The following is a 15,900-nucleotide window of genomic DNA, read 5'->3' on the forward strand; positions in this document are numbered from 1 at the left end:
AGGAACCAAGGCTGTCTGCCCAGAAAAACAAATAAAGACAGATATGCCTCTGTGCTACAGTGAAAAAAAGAAAGAAAATATAATAAGTAGGTGGTTTGCAGGGCTGTCTGTATTTCATAATGTGATAAACTGCCCTCAGGATTTTTGATATGATTGAATTTAGAAAGCGCGGGGGGAGGGGGGGGGGCAGGGTGGAGAGAAAAACGGTGAATTGCTCAATTTCAGCTGAGTAAAATTTGAAGATGGAAGAGAAGGGAATTTAAGGTGGAAGACTAAAGAAGCTTTGCACACACCAAATGAAACAATCAGCACTGTCTATATAATATACCAAATTGGACCCTAACGCTGTGATCATAAAGCAAGACAGGAAATAATTTGCAACTGCTGAAGCAAGAGGAAAAAGGGGGGAAAAAAAACCCCAAACACTATGTCAGTAGAAGGGGAGACATAAGATACAAAATTTATATCAGATTTAAGAACAATAGCAAGAAAGTTCCTTAGCTGAAGGTAATTTGAATCAATATCTGACAAAATTGTGTTTTGCATGAGAGTACAATATTTAAAGTACTAATTTTAACAGACTGAACAGTAATGGAAAAAAGTGTTTAATTAAACCCCAGTCCTTTGTAATCCCACACTTAGTGGTAACTAAGTATTATTTCTCCAGAATATCACTGACTACTCCATGGCCATAACTGTATACAATTTCGCAAGTAAAGCATTTAGAAATTAAAAGTTAGAAGGGCTTTTGCTATGGGTTTTTTCCCCCCTGCTTAGAACAATTTAATTACACATTGCCCTTGTAAGCAAATTCTGTCCCACAGAATTTTGTGCAGTCAGTGTAGGTCTACATATAACTAACTGCTGTAAAACCAGGTTACACAGAAATATGAACAAGTCTGACTGCATTGCTTGCTTTCAAACAGCTCTAAGAATTTGCTACGCCGGTCGCCCGTAAGCAGTCTGGTCTTTGTGAATCACTTCCATACCTACTACTTTACTGACTGGGGGAGGCGGGGTTCTTTTGGGTTTTGTGTGTGTTTTTCTTTTTTTAAATGGGACCTAAAACCATCTGGCTATTCATTTGAGAACACATTCAACACCTCTGAGAGGCAGTGTCTGGTCTTTCCACCTGCACCCGTGACCTGAATCAGGTCCAGAGAGTCACCACATACGTGTGATCTGATCAGCAGCAAGCACAGCCTTTTTCACTCAACCATTTGTTAAACACACTTGTTGAGTCTTCACGATACCTGCAAGGAGGACATCTGAATTTATATATACCTGTAAAGTAACATGTACGTACAAGTTTTCATAAGTTTGGAACTGCAGATGGCAAAACACTTTGAGGCAGCAAATCCCACTGTCTTTGTATGCCATGCAGTGCAAATGGCCCTAATCAGTACTGTGGCACTGTGATGCTAATGGAATACAAAATATAATAAATAATACAAAAAAACATTTGACTTGTATGTCTGCTCTCAACAAGATAAAGAAATCCTATTTCCACAACCCAGAGAAGTTCTAAATCCCTAACTGTGAACAGAAATGTGTACAAACCAATCTTCAGATGGTCTTTCTTCTCCCATCCAACCATTTCCTTATTTCTGCTGTTTACACTCCCCAGCAACCCTGGCAAATTGCTCAACCATTTGCTAAAATGAGTTGTCAGTATTAAACTCCACCATATAAAACTTTCCTCACTGGAAAATTCATTCTCCTCTAGAGAAAGTTAAAAACACATATTATTGAATAAGAAATTCTGGTTTATACTACCTGCTCCATCTGACTAATCTGCTAATCTTGGCCTAAGTGCTAGACTTCAAGGCATGAAACCGACAGCCGCCCTCCAGTACCTAAAGGGGGCCTACAAGAAGCCCAGAGAGGGATTTTTTACAAGGGCACACAGTGAAAGGACAAGAGGGAATGGCTTTAAACAGAAAGAAGGCAGATTTAGTTTAGATATTAGGAAGAAATTCTTTTACTGTGAGGATGGTGAGACACCCGAACAGGTAGCCCTGAGGAGCTGAGGATGACCCCTCCCTGGCAGTGTTCAGGGCCAGGCTGGACAGGGCTTTGAGCAACCTTCTCTTAGTGGAAGGTGTCCCTGCCCATGGCAGGGATGTTGGAAGTAGATGGGTCTTTAAGGTCCCTTCCAACCCAAACCATTTTATGATTCTACACTAACACAGAAAGCTCATTTATTCCTTTATGCCTGAGGTTCTAAGACACTGGTTTTGGGCTAAGGTCCCTAAGGGAAACAGGAACATGGCTGTACATCAATTGCTTTTGCAGCTCCAGTTTAAATCAGTTCAGGTTAACAGAAGAGAACAGTCTTTTCAACACATAAATACAACGCCCTCGACATCTGATATGCATTTGTGATGTAACTATCATCCCAAAAAGTAAAGCCCAAAGGTTCAAGGTCAGACAGATCTGAAGGTACAACCCATATACCCATCCCTAATGACATACAACCTCCCCGTGCAGAACAGGACCACTTGCACATATGGAAACTGCATGTGGCAAGTCAACCGAGTAATGTACAACTGGTAGCTGAGACCACAACCTACACAGAGCCCATATACCATACACAAGATGGAACTTTCAGGGCCAGGTTAAGTACGAAAAATTTTCCAATGCACTCAAGCATGCAATTAAAGCAAGTCACACACAACAGACATTCATTTTAAAACTGATGGGAAAAATTACACAGAGCATTCTTACACAAAACAAATTATCTACCTACCTGTTTATGCATCTCTATATTCAGCCCATAGGACATCTCATAGTACTAAGAAAGAAGAAAATTCCTCTGTTAGACCTTGCAATTGTGAAAACTATTCCAAAATTCACTTTGACTCAAATGTCATCTGTACAAAGACATACAGACTAAAACACTTATTGGCCTTGAAGAGCTGGAATTAGAAAGAGCATTTCACAGCAACCTTTTTTTATTTTCTTTTTTGGGGCTTTTTTGCTTTATCTACATTGTTTCCTGTTAAATTTACAAAGAACAGCCAAAACACAAGGAAAAAACAGACAACAAAAAAAATCACAAAAAGGAATCACAACAACAGTTAAAGATTAGAAGCAGAAAAAAGCCACACAGAAAATGCTCAGAATTGTATTCCTTAGCACACCAAAAAAAAAACCCACCTGAAGTGCTTGAAGCCAGAGACATCATTGATTTATATGTGTGTAACAGACAGGTTATTCAGTATTTTAAATAAAAAACACAAAGAAGCTGCAATTAAATAGCAGGCATGCAAAAAAATGAAAGAGCATGGCAATTCAGAGCCAAAGCAGATACACCGATCTAAGTATGCCCTGTTGTGCCTGAGTATTGCAAGGAAAACTCAGTTCAGTCCGTAACGTTAGTACCAAACAATCTCCAAGACTTAGGCATATTGGGCGACTTAGGCATATAAGGCACGAGAAAGGCAACTGTGAGCCTTAATGTTTGCTTGTGCTCTTGGTTAAGAGCTTTTCAAGGTTATTTACTCTTTCTGTGAATTCAAAAATTGTTATTTGTCATGTACACATGGGACACAGCTAATCCTTCATTGATGTACAAGAGAACAGAGAGCAAGAGCTCCTCTGGAGTTACCATGATCCATCACGCAATTATGTATTTAGAGATGTCTTTCTACGCATGTTACTTAACCAGGCAGACCACAGCCACTGAGGAAATCCCTTTCACAGCTGACAACCCTGCCATCCTGAATTCAGTGAAACAATGAACCAGCTGCCCAGGTGCAACAGTTCTTCTAGGAAGCAGGCTTTGAGTTTGTATGCTTATATGTCTAATTTTTGCTTATTCCCATCACATTAAAAATGTTATCCCAAACCATTTTACAGAGATCGTTGGGAGATCTCAGCAAAGTGAAAACATCATCCCCAGGTACGCTATGGAAGTTGTACACAGCTTTAAAGAGCTGACAAGTAATCTGCTAGCATTTGGAAGAAATATCCCCAATTACTTCAAAGGTTAAAAAGGAGGTTTTGCACAGAAACTAACCACTGCAAACAAGTTAAAATTCCCTGAAATTAAGGATTTATAATGGAAGCACTGAAGTCACCTCAACAACAGCACTGCTACTATAATCTTGCTGTTCGCCTCCAGCAACCCGAATGTATTTCGGTCTCTGTGTACCAAGCTAATAGACATTTTGAATTTGTTACGCAGCTTGCTTACCATGACATAATGCCGCTGCATCTCTGTCTTCTCACTGGCCAGTTTTTCACATTCTAGCTTTAAACTGTTCAAGACATAAAAAGGAAAAAGCATGGATACTTCATAGCACAAAACTGGCATTCTTCTGAGCACAGGTTACTCCCCTTTTCAAGCATTTCTCCAACACAGGGATAGAAATGTGTACTCCAGCTCTTGCTTGGGAGTTCAGGGTGGGGTTTGTAATTTTCTTCCTTCGAGAGATACTTTGCAACATCCTCATCTCCTAAGTGAACTGCACGCAGTATACAGGAGAGTATTTTTCTCTGACAAACTGGTTGACAAGAAGCAGCACGGGGGGGGGTTCATACCTGTGACACTTAAGCTTGAGAAGCCACTTACAAATCCACAATTTGGTTTTCACAGTTTTTATTTAGATGAGTTTCAGAAACACCTCTTCCTTTCACTGAACCCACAAAGGAATGAAACACTTATCACAACTTCAAGGAGCAAAAAGTTGCTGGATTTTACTATTTATTTTTTTTTGTCTGTGCTGCTACTGATGATAGAACTGCAAGGAAAATACTGCAGGTAATTTTTTTTAAGGAATACCATGGTAAACATGAACACCTCCGCCGGTTTTTTTGTTTGTTTTCAGAAGCCCGCTAGGCAATCCTGCCAGAATTCACTTGTCACTTTGAGGACACAGCGCTCTTCCACCTAAGGATAATGAAATAGCTCGCCGCCTCACTTCCAGGTTATCAGCACTTGACATGTCAATGAAAGGCGCGAGGGGGCCGAGCCAAGACAAGATGTGCGTCCTGAGCGGCATTTTGAAGAAAAGCAGAAGACGAGCGCAGCCATCCACATATTTGTCCATCAACCCCACCCCACCCACTCCAAAAAAATCCAACAATAAAAAAACCCACCACAAGCCGTACAAACTGGAGCGTGGGGAAAGCAAGAAAAAGCGCTGGCACCGCTCGGTTCGGGGCCCCGACAGCCCCTCGCCCCGCGGGCCGGTAGCGGCGGCGGGATGCGGCGGGTGGCCCGGGTGCGTCCGCCCCGCGCCCGCGCTCCGCTGGGCTGTCCCGGCGCCCCCCCGCCCCCCCCCCAGGCACCGGCGGTGGAAAGCGGCGAGAAGCGAGCCCGCTCGTGGAAAGTAGACAGCGTTACCTGTGGTACTGAGCCTGCAAAAACTGAAACTCCTCCTTAATCCGATCGCAGGACTCGGAAATGGTGAATTTAAAGGGCTGCGCTGGCTGGTGAGGAGCCTGCAAGCAAGCAACAGCAGGTCTTTTAATCGCCCCTGTCGCTCGCCCACCCGCCCGCGGCTCCCGCCGCCCTCCCGCTCTCCATCCCCCGCCGCGGCCATCGCTCCCGGGCTCCGCGGAGGCGCAGCCGCCGGACCCCCACCCGCCCGGAGGTAGCGGCGCGATGCCCGAAGCGCCCCGGGCTGCCGCCCCGACGGGGCTGACGGCGGTGCGCCGCCGCCGCGCCGCCGCCGCCGCGGGGGGAGGCGTCGCCCGCTCAGCACCCCCGCACCGGCCGCAGCCACCGGACGCGGGGTGGGCGCCGGGCCTGCCCCGCACCGGGCCGGCCCCGCACCGGGCGGGGGCAACTCGGAGGAGCCAACCCCGGCGCGGGGCGGCGGCAGCGGCGCGGCGGACAACAATAAGAAAATGGCTACAACTCCGCGGTGCCCGCGCCGGAGCGCTGCCCGCGGGGCTGCCGCCGCCACTCACCGGGTGCCGGGTCTGCGGGTACATCTTGCTCAGGTCGCGGATCATCCACGCCGCTTCGGGGGGCGCTGGCGGCCGGAGCGGCGGGGATCAGGGCTGCAGGCGCGGCGGCAGCGACGGTGGGCAGGGACGCCCCGGCCCCGCCGCCCCGGGGCTGGCGGGGTACCGCCGGCAGCAGCGAGGCGCGGCGGCGACGTCCGCGGCGCGCGGGGGCCGCTGCCACATCCCCCGGGGGCGGTCAGCGGGCGGCGCCGACCGGCTCTCCCGAGCGCCGGCGCTCCGCGGGCTCCGGCGGGCTGCGACCCCCGTGCGGCGGCGGGCGAGGAGGAGGCGGAGGAGGGCGGGGAAAGCCCCTTCGCCGGCGCCGGTGCGCGCTCCGCCAGAGATCCCCGCCGGCAGTTTTCTCCCCTTCTGCAAAACTTTTACTGCTGCCGCGGCTCTCCCGGCGCCGAGCGGAGCGGGGCGCCCCGGCGGGGAGGCGGCTGGGGCGGGCGGGCGGACGGCTGCCCTGCGGGGCGCTGCCGCCGCGGAGGTGCGGTGCGATGCCCTTTTGTGTGGTGGGGCCGGTCCTCGCTCCTACCGACCGGACCGCATCTCCTCCGCCAGCGCTGCGCGGCCGCTCTCTTTTTGTTCTTTTTGGTTGTTCTGGGTTGTTTTGGCTTTTTTTTTAATTAGGAAAAAAATCAAAAAGAGAGCGCGGAAGATGAAGGAGCAGACGCGGTCCGGGCTGATTTATTTACGTCTTTTTGTTTTCTTTTTTTCCCCTCCTCGCCTTTCGAAACTCTGGGAAGTGGCGGCGGCAGCGGCGGCGCCGCGCGGAGCAAAACGGCGCCCCGCGCCCGGCTCGGCTCTGCGACTCGACTCGGCCCTGCCCGGCCCGGCCCAGCCCTGCCCAGCCCAGCCTGGCCCGCCGCCGCCGCCGCTCCTCCGCGCCGCTCCCACAGCACGCTCTGGCGAGGTGACTCCTTTGACCAAATTTAGCGGCGGCTCGTCGTTAGCATTCTGATACATATTCACGGCAGCCGGAAGGCCGCCGCCCGCGGGGCACCCTGGGAGCCGCAGTCCTGCCGGCGCCCCCGCTCCCCGCCCTGCCCGCACACCGCCGCGCCCGGGACTTCTCCTCCCGTCGGGCGCCGCGGCACCGCCCCCTCCCGCGCGCCACTCCGCCGCTCCGCCCATGAAGGGCGTCGCCGGCGACCAATCGGCGGCGGCCGCACATTAATCGCCGTTCTGTATTAATGCCCATCATTTCGCCGCTGACAAATGGGCAGACGGGTTCGGGGAGGACGGGCGGGGGGATGGGCCCGGGCTCGGCCCCCACGTGGGAGCCTGACGCCACGCGGGCCCGCAGCCAATCAGGCGGCTCCTGCCTGCCTCTCCGCTCCCGTTTGCCCGCCGCCCGAGGTGGAGCCTCGAGATCGCTGGCGTTCCGCGGCGCCGGCGTTCGAACAGGGGAAACATTTGTTCAGCCGTCAATCAAAGTAACGTGGGACGGTGTCGGCTGTCGCTGCCGCCGCCGCTGCTCCCGCCGCCTCCTCCGCGCGGGGCGGTGGCGCGGGGGGAGCGGGGGGCGGTGGGGGGCGCCCGCCCCCGCCTCGCGCCCCGCCCGCGGCCACCACCGGCCGCCCGCGCCGCCAGGGACGCGCGCTAACTAGGGGGCAACGTCGCCTTAAAGAGACAGGCGCGGCGTGCCGACATCCCCGCGGGCCGCCGCCTCCGGGACCGCGGCCCCCGGCCCGCCGCGGGGCCGGTCGGCAGAAGCGGCGCCGCTGGCGGCGGCAGGCGGGCGAGCGTTCCCCGCGTTGCCTGCCGTGGCGTCCCGGAGAGAGACCGGCGGGCCGGGCGGGCGCCCTCCCGTCCTCGCCTCGCCTCGCCTTCCCGGGCTGCGCGGGGCCGCGCAGGCCGCCCTCCTCTCGCAGCTGCCCGGTGCAGAGCGCGTACACCCGCAGGGCGCCGCGGCGGTGGAGCGGGGGCGGGTGCCGGCGGGGCAGCCCCCGCGGTTTGGTGTCTCCCGCGCCCGGAGCGTGTGCCCCGCGGCGCGGCCGGGGCAGGCGGAGCGGTACCGCCTGACGGCGGCTGAGCGCGACGTGATTTAAGGCTTCCCCACACACACTGGCTTTGGTTGAGGGCCTCGATCTTTTCTGTGGGAAGGGGTCGCAGCGGGAGGGTGCTGGCTGGAGTAAGGCTTGAAGCCTTGACCTTCAAGTGGGGATACACGGTGAAGGTACGTTGACGTTGGACGGGGAGCTTCCTGCCGGCGGCAGGCGGGCTGCAGGGACCCGGTGTCTGAAGGTGCCATAAACACGCCTGGAAACTACCCGTGGAATGGAAGGTAACACAGCTCCCTCTCACAAGCAGCTCGGCTGCTGCGGCCGCTGTGGCTTCGGTGGCCTGCAGACTGCACAGCGTCCACGCAGGCTAGCGGGTCCCATGCCTCCTGCACTGCTGCCACTGGCAAGCCGTAACATGAACGCCTGATTTCCACCAAAACAAACCCCAAAACAATCTTGCACCTAGTGGTGCTGTGTCCTAAAAGACCCCGGAACAGTTTTTCTGCCGAGCCCCACTGCAGACAGTGCCACGCAGTGACGCACACGTAAGGGATAGGCTCCGACTGGGGTTTTTGTCCTCTCTCCGCCTGTCATGCTTAGATTTGCCTTCAAGCAGTTTGTATTCCTGATGAGCTGCAGTTTAAACCTGCATGTAAAATAGATGCAATTTAGTACCGTCATTTTTGATGCTTGTATTCCAGATCTGTAGTCTCCAAACTTGCACTCAGCAATTAATGCCCTAACAATGGCAGCTAAATTACACATACTTTGATTTTTTGGTCACAGATTCTCTTTACAGGCCACAGATCTCTCTCTGGCTAAGGCCTGCTGAGTGCCTCGAGGCCTTGATGGGATATGCCACCCAGGTTTTTGCCACCAATGCTTTGCCTTGTTTAGGTGACCTCCAAGGACTGGTCCAGCAGTCAGGAGCTCAGGACTTTGAAGCAGAGTAGCGGTAGTGCTGGTGTGGGTGGTAACGGCATCCATCTTCCTCCGCTGCCTAGGGCTCGGAGGTGCGGGATGGAAATCCATCTTTCTGAAGTAAAAAATTACAGATTTCTGTAAACAAAATCTGCTTCCTGCATGTTGAGTGCTATAACTGGTAGTATCTGGAGCAGTCTGTGGGAATGATTCTCAATACTTTTGAAGCATTTTTTTGCCTAAAATGGCAAGTGGGAAATGGACCAAAACATGTCGTTATCACCTGGTTTTATACCACAGAAAATGTCTGTGGGTTAGGTATTGCAATAGTCAGCCTTCAGCCTACTTGCATACTTCGTTTCTACTGAAATTTTCATCTTTACCAAGTTCATAATCAGTGTTCCAGTGGGATTTATACTTCTAAATATTGTTTGAAGATTTAGAGATAAAACACCTGCCTAATTACAAAAACCTTGCTTCTCATGTGTCTAAATATTCCAGCACCAAAAATGCTTCTAAAAGATTGGTCATGAGCAGCCTTCACTAGGCAGCGGAGCACATCCAATTCATCTGAAATTGAGGATGTTCACCATGTGCTAGGATAAAGTCTTGATATTCAGAAGTATGGCTGCCAAATCTGCAAATGCTTAAATGCCTGTCACCCAAGTACTTGAAAGCTGTCAAGAACAGAACAACTCTGCAGAGCCACAAGCATCCCCAGAAACATGATGGGTGAGCTCAGCATATTTTACCATCAAATCCACAACCTGGAAGAGCACGAGTCCAGTTATAAAATAAAAACTATATCTGAAGAAATTGAATTCTGAAAATAACAGCAGGATTCGTTGTTCGTTGTTGCCCTGCATCGCTTTGCCATGAGGTACAGAGCTCCAAACAGAAAGGTGTTCAACACCTTAGAAGGCAAAGGTGTATAGCTTTTTCATCAAAGTAGTCCCTCTTCTTTTGGAGGGCAATTTACCAGCAATGTTCATCAAAGCTTCATCACAGTTTACTCTTGCTTGATCATTAGTCTTCAGTGAATTTGTGTGGCTAGAAGTAGGGTGGAGTTTTGTTTGCTAAGCTTTAGTGAGGTATGTACCTATCTGTGTATTTAACTCTTTATGTAACATCACTGTGTATTTTTGCACAGCTTTGCAGCATTCTGGCAAGATCCAGAAAAAACAGAGAAGTTTTAAGAGAAAGTGAGCTATAACTTTCCACTTTTAAATGATGTGAATTGTGATCAGAATGTCAATGTCACTCTATTTTCCTATCTTTTGTCACTTCTGACACAGCCGTGATTTAAATATAGGCTGTTTTGTATTTAAAGTTCCTTGTTTTTTCCTCCTTTTATGAAAAATCTTTTATGGTAGGTTATATAACATGTACTATTATCTAGCAAGTGGAGGAGGTAGCTTTTAAATGTTTTACACATCTTGCTAAAGATTTCTCATAAGTGAATCGACTGCATGAAATATTTAGGCAGTTTTATATGCACAGTAAGTGTGCTGAGTTTTGACTGGTGTAGAAAAACCCTTATGAAATATCACAGAAGAGCCAGAGGATGCAAAACATGGTATCCATTGTTTTTCTGCTGTTATCAAGAAAAGCAACTGGTTATTTCAGTTCTATTAATTCAAAACTAGTCTGCTTTTGTTTACATTCCAAATCTAAGGTCTGAAATGGACAGAACAATGTGTGCTTATACATATATAGATTTTACAGGATATGTGAAAAAGAAACTATTTTCCAGCTAAGATTTTTCTAACCCACTTTCAGACTCTGGTGATTTTTATTTTATTTTATTTTATTTTATTTTAATAGTTGAGTGGTAACCTTAACACAGAAGATTTATCAGTTCCAGTGGACCTTTAATAAAGGGTCCAATCCTGAGGCCATTTTTTTGTAATCCCACAGATTTCATGTCTGGGATGACTGTAGCTGAAGACTACGAGAGTTGTGTCTAGCACTGCAACTTATTATGGTTTATTTTGGGACCAAGTTACTAGGTCACCATACTTTGTCAGCTGTATACTCACAGACATATATACACTTTCAAAAAAAGAAAGTGATAAACTGAAAAATCAATCAGTTCAAAAATGCCTTACAGTAAATCTTACATCAGTACACATATTTAAGTTTGTAACAAGTACGGTTCTTTAAAAAAATAAACTTACTGATGTTTTCAGTTGAATAGGCATCAAGTTCTCTCTGGTTGAAACTTTTAGTTATAGTGTTCAGCCAGGTTTTACTGGTAGAAGAGTGTAACAGCATGACACACAGTTTATGTTCTTGTGTTTTACAAGTGCTATCAAGTGACCCTGTCTCAGTACATCTTAAAAACACTCCCTACCTACAACATTTTAAATTAGTCATTAGTGATCTTAGGGATATGTTGTAACTAGTAAGCACATTAAGAGAATTTATGATACTATGTATAATACAGTGATTTATGTGTCAAAGGAAGAGTTTTGCATATTCCAAACTATTTTTCAATGAAGTCTTTACATTCTTCTTTAACATTGCCAAATTTAGTTCTTTTATAGCTGGTGGTGTTTTGGCTTCATGGTCTTTGTTTGTTCCTGCCTGATTCTTTACTTGCAAAGTTCTTACAATGACACAACTCCACTTATAAGAAACTCACTTGGGATATGGCAGGAAACCTCTGGTAAAGTCTGAGAAGGGTTTTGTTTCGGAAGCAAGAATAACCATTTAAGGCCTGTCATATGCTGGAAACTAGATTTGCAAACTTACTAAGCAGAGCATAATGGCTTAGGCAGATATTTGAAATTAGGCAGATATTTGAAATTAAAGTCATTTTTCCTAGGCAATGCTCCCTTTCTTATTAAAATCCATGAACTAGCAGTACTAGCAGTAAGGAGTATCTTTTTTTTTTTTTTTTTTTTTTTCCCCATGGCAAATTCTTTAGAAGAAAACATAACTCCCTCAGAGAAGTCTTGTAAACTTCTACGCTGTCATGAAGTTGACTTTATGCCTTTTTATCATGTTTGGGATGTGAGTGCTGCATAGTCACCCCTCAACTGCTGTGAGGGAGTGACTCTAGTCTTGAGGCTCACCTGCAACGTTTGCTGAATGGATGTAGCTATGAGTCTGTTTATCCCACATTTTGTGTCAATATTCTTCTAACTTGCAATAAACGCGGAATGAGTGCAATACAGCTTGAATTGACAAAGCTGGACCTGAACAAAGTGTTTTCACACAATTATACCTTATAGTCACATTGTAGCTAGATAACAAGTTGTACCCCTGGCAAGAATACAGTATTTCTCGGTGCACTTTTAATCTCAGTAATTTAAAGTCCACCAGTTTGTTTGCAGCATTGGATCCAAAACTTTCTTAGCTTCCAAAAAATTAATCGAATGATTTCACAAGAAGATATATGGGCGCTGGTGTAAGTGCTGAAAGCCAGAGTTGTAACAAGGAAGAAGTCACACACTCACATGACACAGCCTCCTTTGTGTTCACCCCCAGTATAAGAAAAACAAGGATTTTCCTTTCAGGAGTCATGACTGTATGAAAACACACAGCCTACCATTTTACCCTGCCTTTCAACTTCTCTAACCAGGTTTCAGTGCTTACTGCAATGTTAGGAGTCTGCTAGCAATATTAGAAGATAAGGAGAATGGATTTAGCATGCCTACTTGCTACCCAAGATGCAGTCCCTTCCCCTGAAGGTAAAGAAAGTTCTCCCAGCCCTTGCAACACCATTAATTAAAGTCACTATTTAGCCTCTAGCATGTATTAATTACTGAATAAATCCAGTTCTTTAAGTTAAGTTTTTGACTGAAGATTTCTTAGGTGCAATAAATACTATGCCACATCTTTTAAAACTTCAGCTTTTCAAAAGTAAGTATTAATTTGAAAAGTGGATTTTTGTACATAATTTTGATAAAAGAGGAAGAATCACTTTTTGAAAATTAACGTCAAATTATTTTTATTTTGTCATGCAAGAAAACCAAAAAATTTAATTTTACAAGTTCAAGGTGCATGAAGTGGGATGAGGAAAGCTGTAATGAAGGGTAAGAGAACAACAAAAAAAAAAATTAAAATTAATGTAAATTAATAAAAAATAAATATGTATCTTTAGTTGAATGTTCTTTATATTGACCCTATTAACATTTCTGTACTCGTTAGCATGTCTGTAAGCTGAGCATCACAAAAACATTTTCTAGGGCGATAACTCAAAGAATATTTTAATCTTATTTTCAGAGTGTTAGTAAGATTTTGAACTTCTCTTTTCCATATCATGTATTGCAAATTTCCTGTTTGTTCTGAAAGGGTAAACACACCATTTATTTTTTGATCTTCAATTATATGTTGAGGTTGACTTGCATGCTGTCATTGTACTGCAGACTCAGCCAGCACAAGGAACTGGGAGTTTAGATGCTGCGTATTGTGAAACAGTTTTATTTTCTTTACACCTTCCTTAGGAGCACTATTCATGAGTAAGATGTACACACCTCTTTAAGTAGCTGTAGAACTATATAAAAAGATTAATGTGTTCAGTGGAAACTGATTTTAACAAATAGCTTCTATACACATATATTCTTCTAAAACAATGGAAAACTTAATTTGATGGCACTGTGTTTTCATCTGATGAACAACCAATGTTGTTCTCTAAATACATGTTGCCTTCCTAAGAAATGGGAAGAATAAGTCCTCTCTGGTTATTATTCAGGTTGGAAGTAGTCTAAATTATGTGTTAGAAGTAAATTTATTAGTTGAAATGTAAACTTTCTGCTGTCTTCCAGGAGTCCAGGCAGTTTTGAACTTTTAGTGTATTTCAGCATTGGAACTTTTAAACAGTAAATGGTTTTTAAGAACTACTGAATGCATTCTGCTTCTATCTCTGTGTTTAATGGATTAACGTACAGTGACCCTATGTATGGAAATGGACACGGACATAACCGTGGCATCAGCAACCCTTTCTTCAGAAAATGGTCAACAATAGGCTTTTGTGGATTATATGCATATTTTGAGGCGATGTGAGATATACTGCCAAGTCATCATATTATGTCAAAACACCATGTGAGGTTACCTCTCTGTTATCCCTGTTCACATGGGTCTGTAGAGCTGACAATGCATGGTCTCCTAGCGTGAGTCACATCATCATGTTGCAGCCTTGCCTTTCTTGTCCTTGACGCATTTTTCTTTCCTGTCCCCAATACCAGGGAGGAGCCCAATGGGGAGTCCAGAGTATCTTCTATGAGGTGGAGAGCTGCCATCAGTCTCCTGGAGTAGAGGAAAATGGATTCTGGAAGTGGCAAGACTCTGTCCTGTGTTCTAAGTATTGTTTATAGTAGGGGTCACAGTCTAGTCTCCATGAAAGCTGAATGCAAACAGTGCAGTTCTCTTCACTGGGTGATGGCAAATGGACCTTCACAGTCCACAGGTAAAGAAAGGAGAGGAAATGGTTGTTATTTGAAGGACTTTTTCTATCTGTGTAACTGGGTATACATGGAGTAAGCCTCACTCCAGGTATCAGCCTGTCCTTTATCCCACGGTGGCCTCAAAGGTAAATGGTGACGTTTTGTTCCTGATAAGTAAATCTTTTGATGAGGCAATCTCATGAACTTCTGTAAAGTTTGCTTATGGAAACATTGAATGAGGATTTACTCCCTAATTGCTTGTAGCTCACGTGACTCCATCGGTTTTAATGACACTGCTTTAGTGCTTTAGATGAACACTGGTGTAAAAGAGAGAAGGGGTACACAACCCACAGGGTCAAACTGATTGGGAAATAAACTTGAGGGGCAATCAAATCACTTGTTTTATGAACAACCTGTAAGACAGATTGGGTTGAACTCGGTGTGAGGTGACTGAAAATAAAACGGAGTAGTTTTCTAAACAAATTTTTTTCTTTTTCCTTTTTCTTTTTTCTTCTCTTAAGTATTGTAATGGTGCCTACCATAACAGAGTCCCTATCAGAAAAAGGAGGGATAGAAGCTGAAGATAGTAAATGAATAGTACTCTCTAACAACAGTCAGTCGCTTCCTGCAATCAAAACCATGCCAGCATGTGGCCTGTTCAAATAAAAATTACTGGACCAGAGCCAAACACGAAAAAGTAATTGATAATGTGTTTTTTCAGAACCCACCTATCCATCAAATGTGTCACTCCTCCATAATACTTTATTGCCCCTTCTGAAGAAAGATCTTTAAAATTCATTGTGTGCACTTAAAAACAAAGTGTCCTTGTCCTGGTTTATAATGATTCTCCTTTAGTTTGGGTTTGTTTTGTTATTTAATTACATTCTCTTCTATCATGCATTTTTGTACAGATAGTTTCTGGAAATTTCTGCCGCTTTTAAACAAAGAATCTTTTGTGCTGTATCAGCTTGCATTTTCCTTGGTTTGTGTTGTGCTGGTGTCTTTTCACTGACTTCAGCGCTGGAGCATTGTAGTCATAGCCTCACTAAGTAGACTGTAACAAACAGATTCATTGGCCCTTTCTCTGTGCTGCATCTTATTAACTGATCTGTGGGAAATGCTCTTTACATTGTTAAGGCATATGCGCTAATACAAACAATAAATTAACCTTAACTGGAGGAAGCTTTGAGGCTTCTAATACAGTAACCTAGCAGACACCAGACTTTATAAAAGCTTTATACCTACCAAATTTCATAGACATCTTTGTTAAAATGTACTGTACCTATTTTCTACACCAAACTTTTACTATTATATTTACCAAACATATATTATGAATAATGCTCTGTAATTTCTTAATACAATATAGCAAAGGAGAGATAAATACTAGATTCATTCAATTGAATTGATAAATTTCTTCTTCCCCATAGTTAAAGAACAACAGTGAACACAGTTGTGGGAAGACTATTACTCTGAATTAGAGGGCAGTGTTCACATCTATTATACGAGTTTTATAGGGGCTGCTAATGATAACCCTCAAATTACAGACTAAATCCAGTTAAGAGGTCAAGTACTGTGGTGCTAATTAATTCATAAAGATGTGCTTTGGATTCTAATGTTTAGGC

At 45.7% G+C, this 15,900-nt stretch overlaps 1 protein-coding gene across 8 annotated transcripts in view; it reads right to left on the reverse strand.

Annotated features, from left to right (window-relative positions):
• Nucleotides 1-6,848, reverse strand: part of LOC130142394 (transducin-like enhancer protein 4) — a 98,247-nt gene extending 91,399 nt beyond the window's left edge. For 4 of the 8 annotated variants that reach the window (XM_056324234.1, XM_056324233.1, XM_056324231.1 and 1 more), the window contains exons 1-4: nt 5,920-6,846; nt 5,351-5,448; nt 4,199-4,262; nt 2,750-2,794 (exon numbers count right to left, since the gene is read on the reverse strand). In XM_056324234.1, the coding sequence (XP_056180209.1) occupies nt 2,750-2,794; nt 4,199-4,262; nt 5,351-5,448; nt 5,920-5,964 (252 nt within the window). In that variant the 5' untranslated portion in view covers nt 5,965-6,846. Of the gene's footprint in view, nt 1-2,749; nt 2,795-4,198; nt 4,268-5,350; nt 5,449-5,590; nt 5,882-5,919 lie in introns of those variants that run through there. The other 4 variants (XM_056324236.1, XM_056324235.1, XM_056324232.1 and 1 more) reach the window with 3 other exon arrangements.
• Nucleotides 6,849-15,900: the final 9,052 nt, after the last annotated feature.

This window comes from Falco biarmicus, chromosome Z (assembly GCF_023638135.1).
Source record: "Falco biarmicus isolate bFalBia1 chromosome Z, bFalBia1.pri, whole genome shotgun sequence".
NCBI lineage: Eukaryota > Metazoa > Chordata > Aves > Falconiformes > Falconidae > Falco > Falco biarmicus.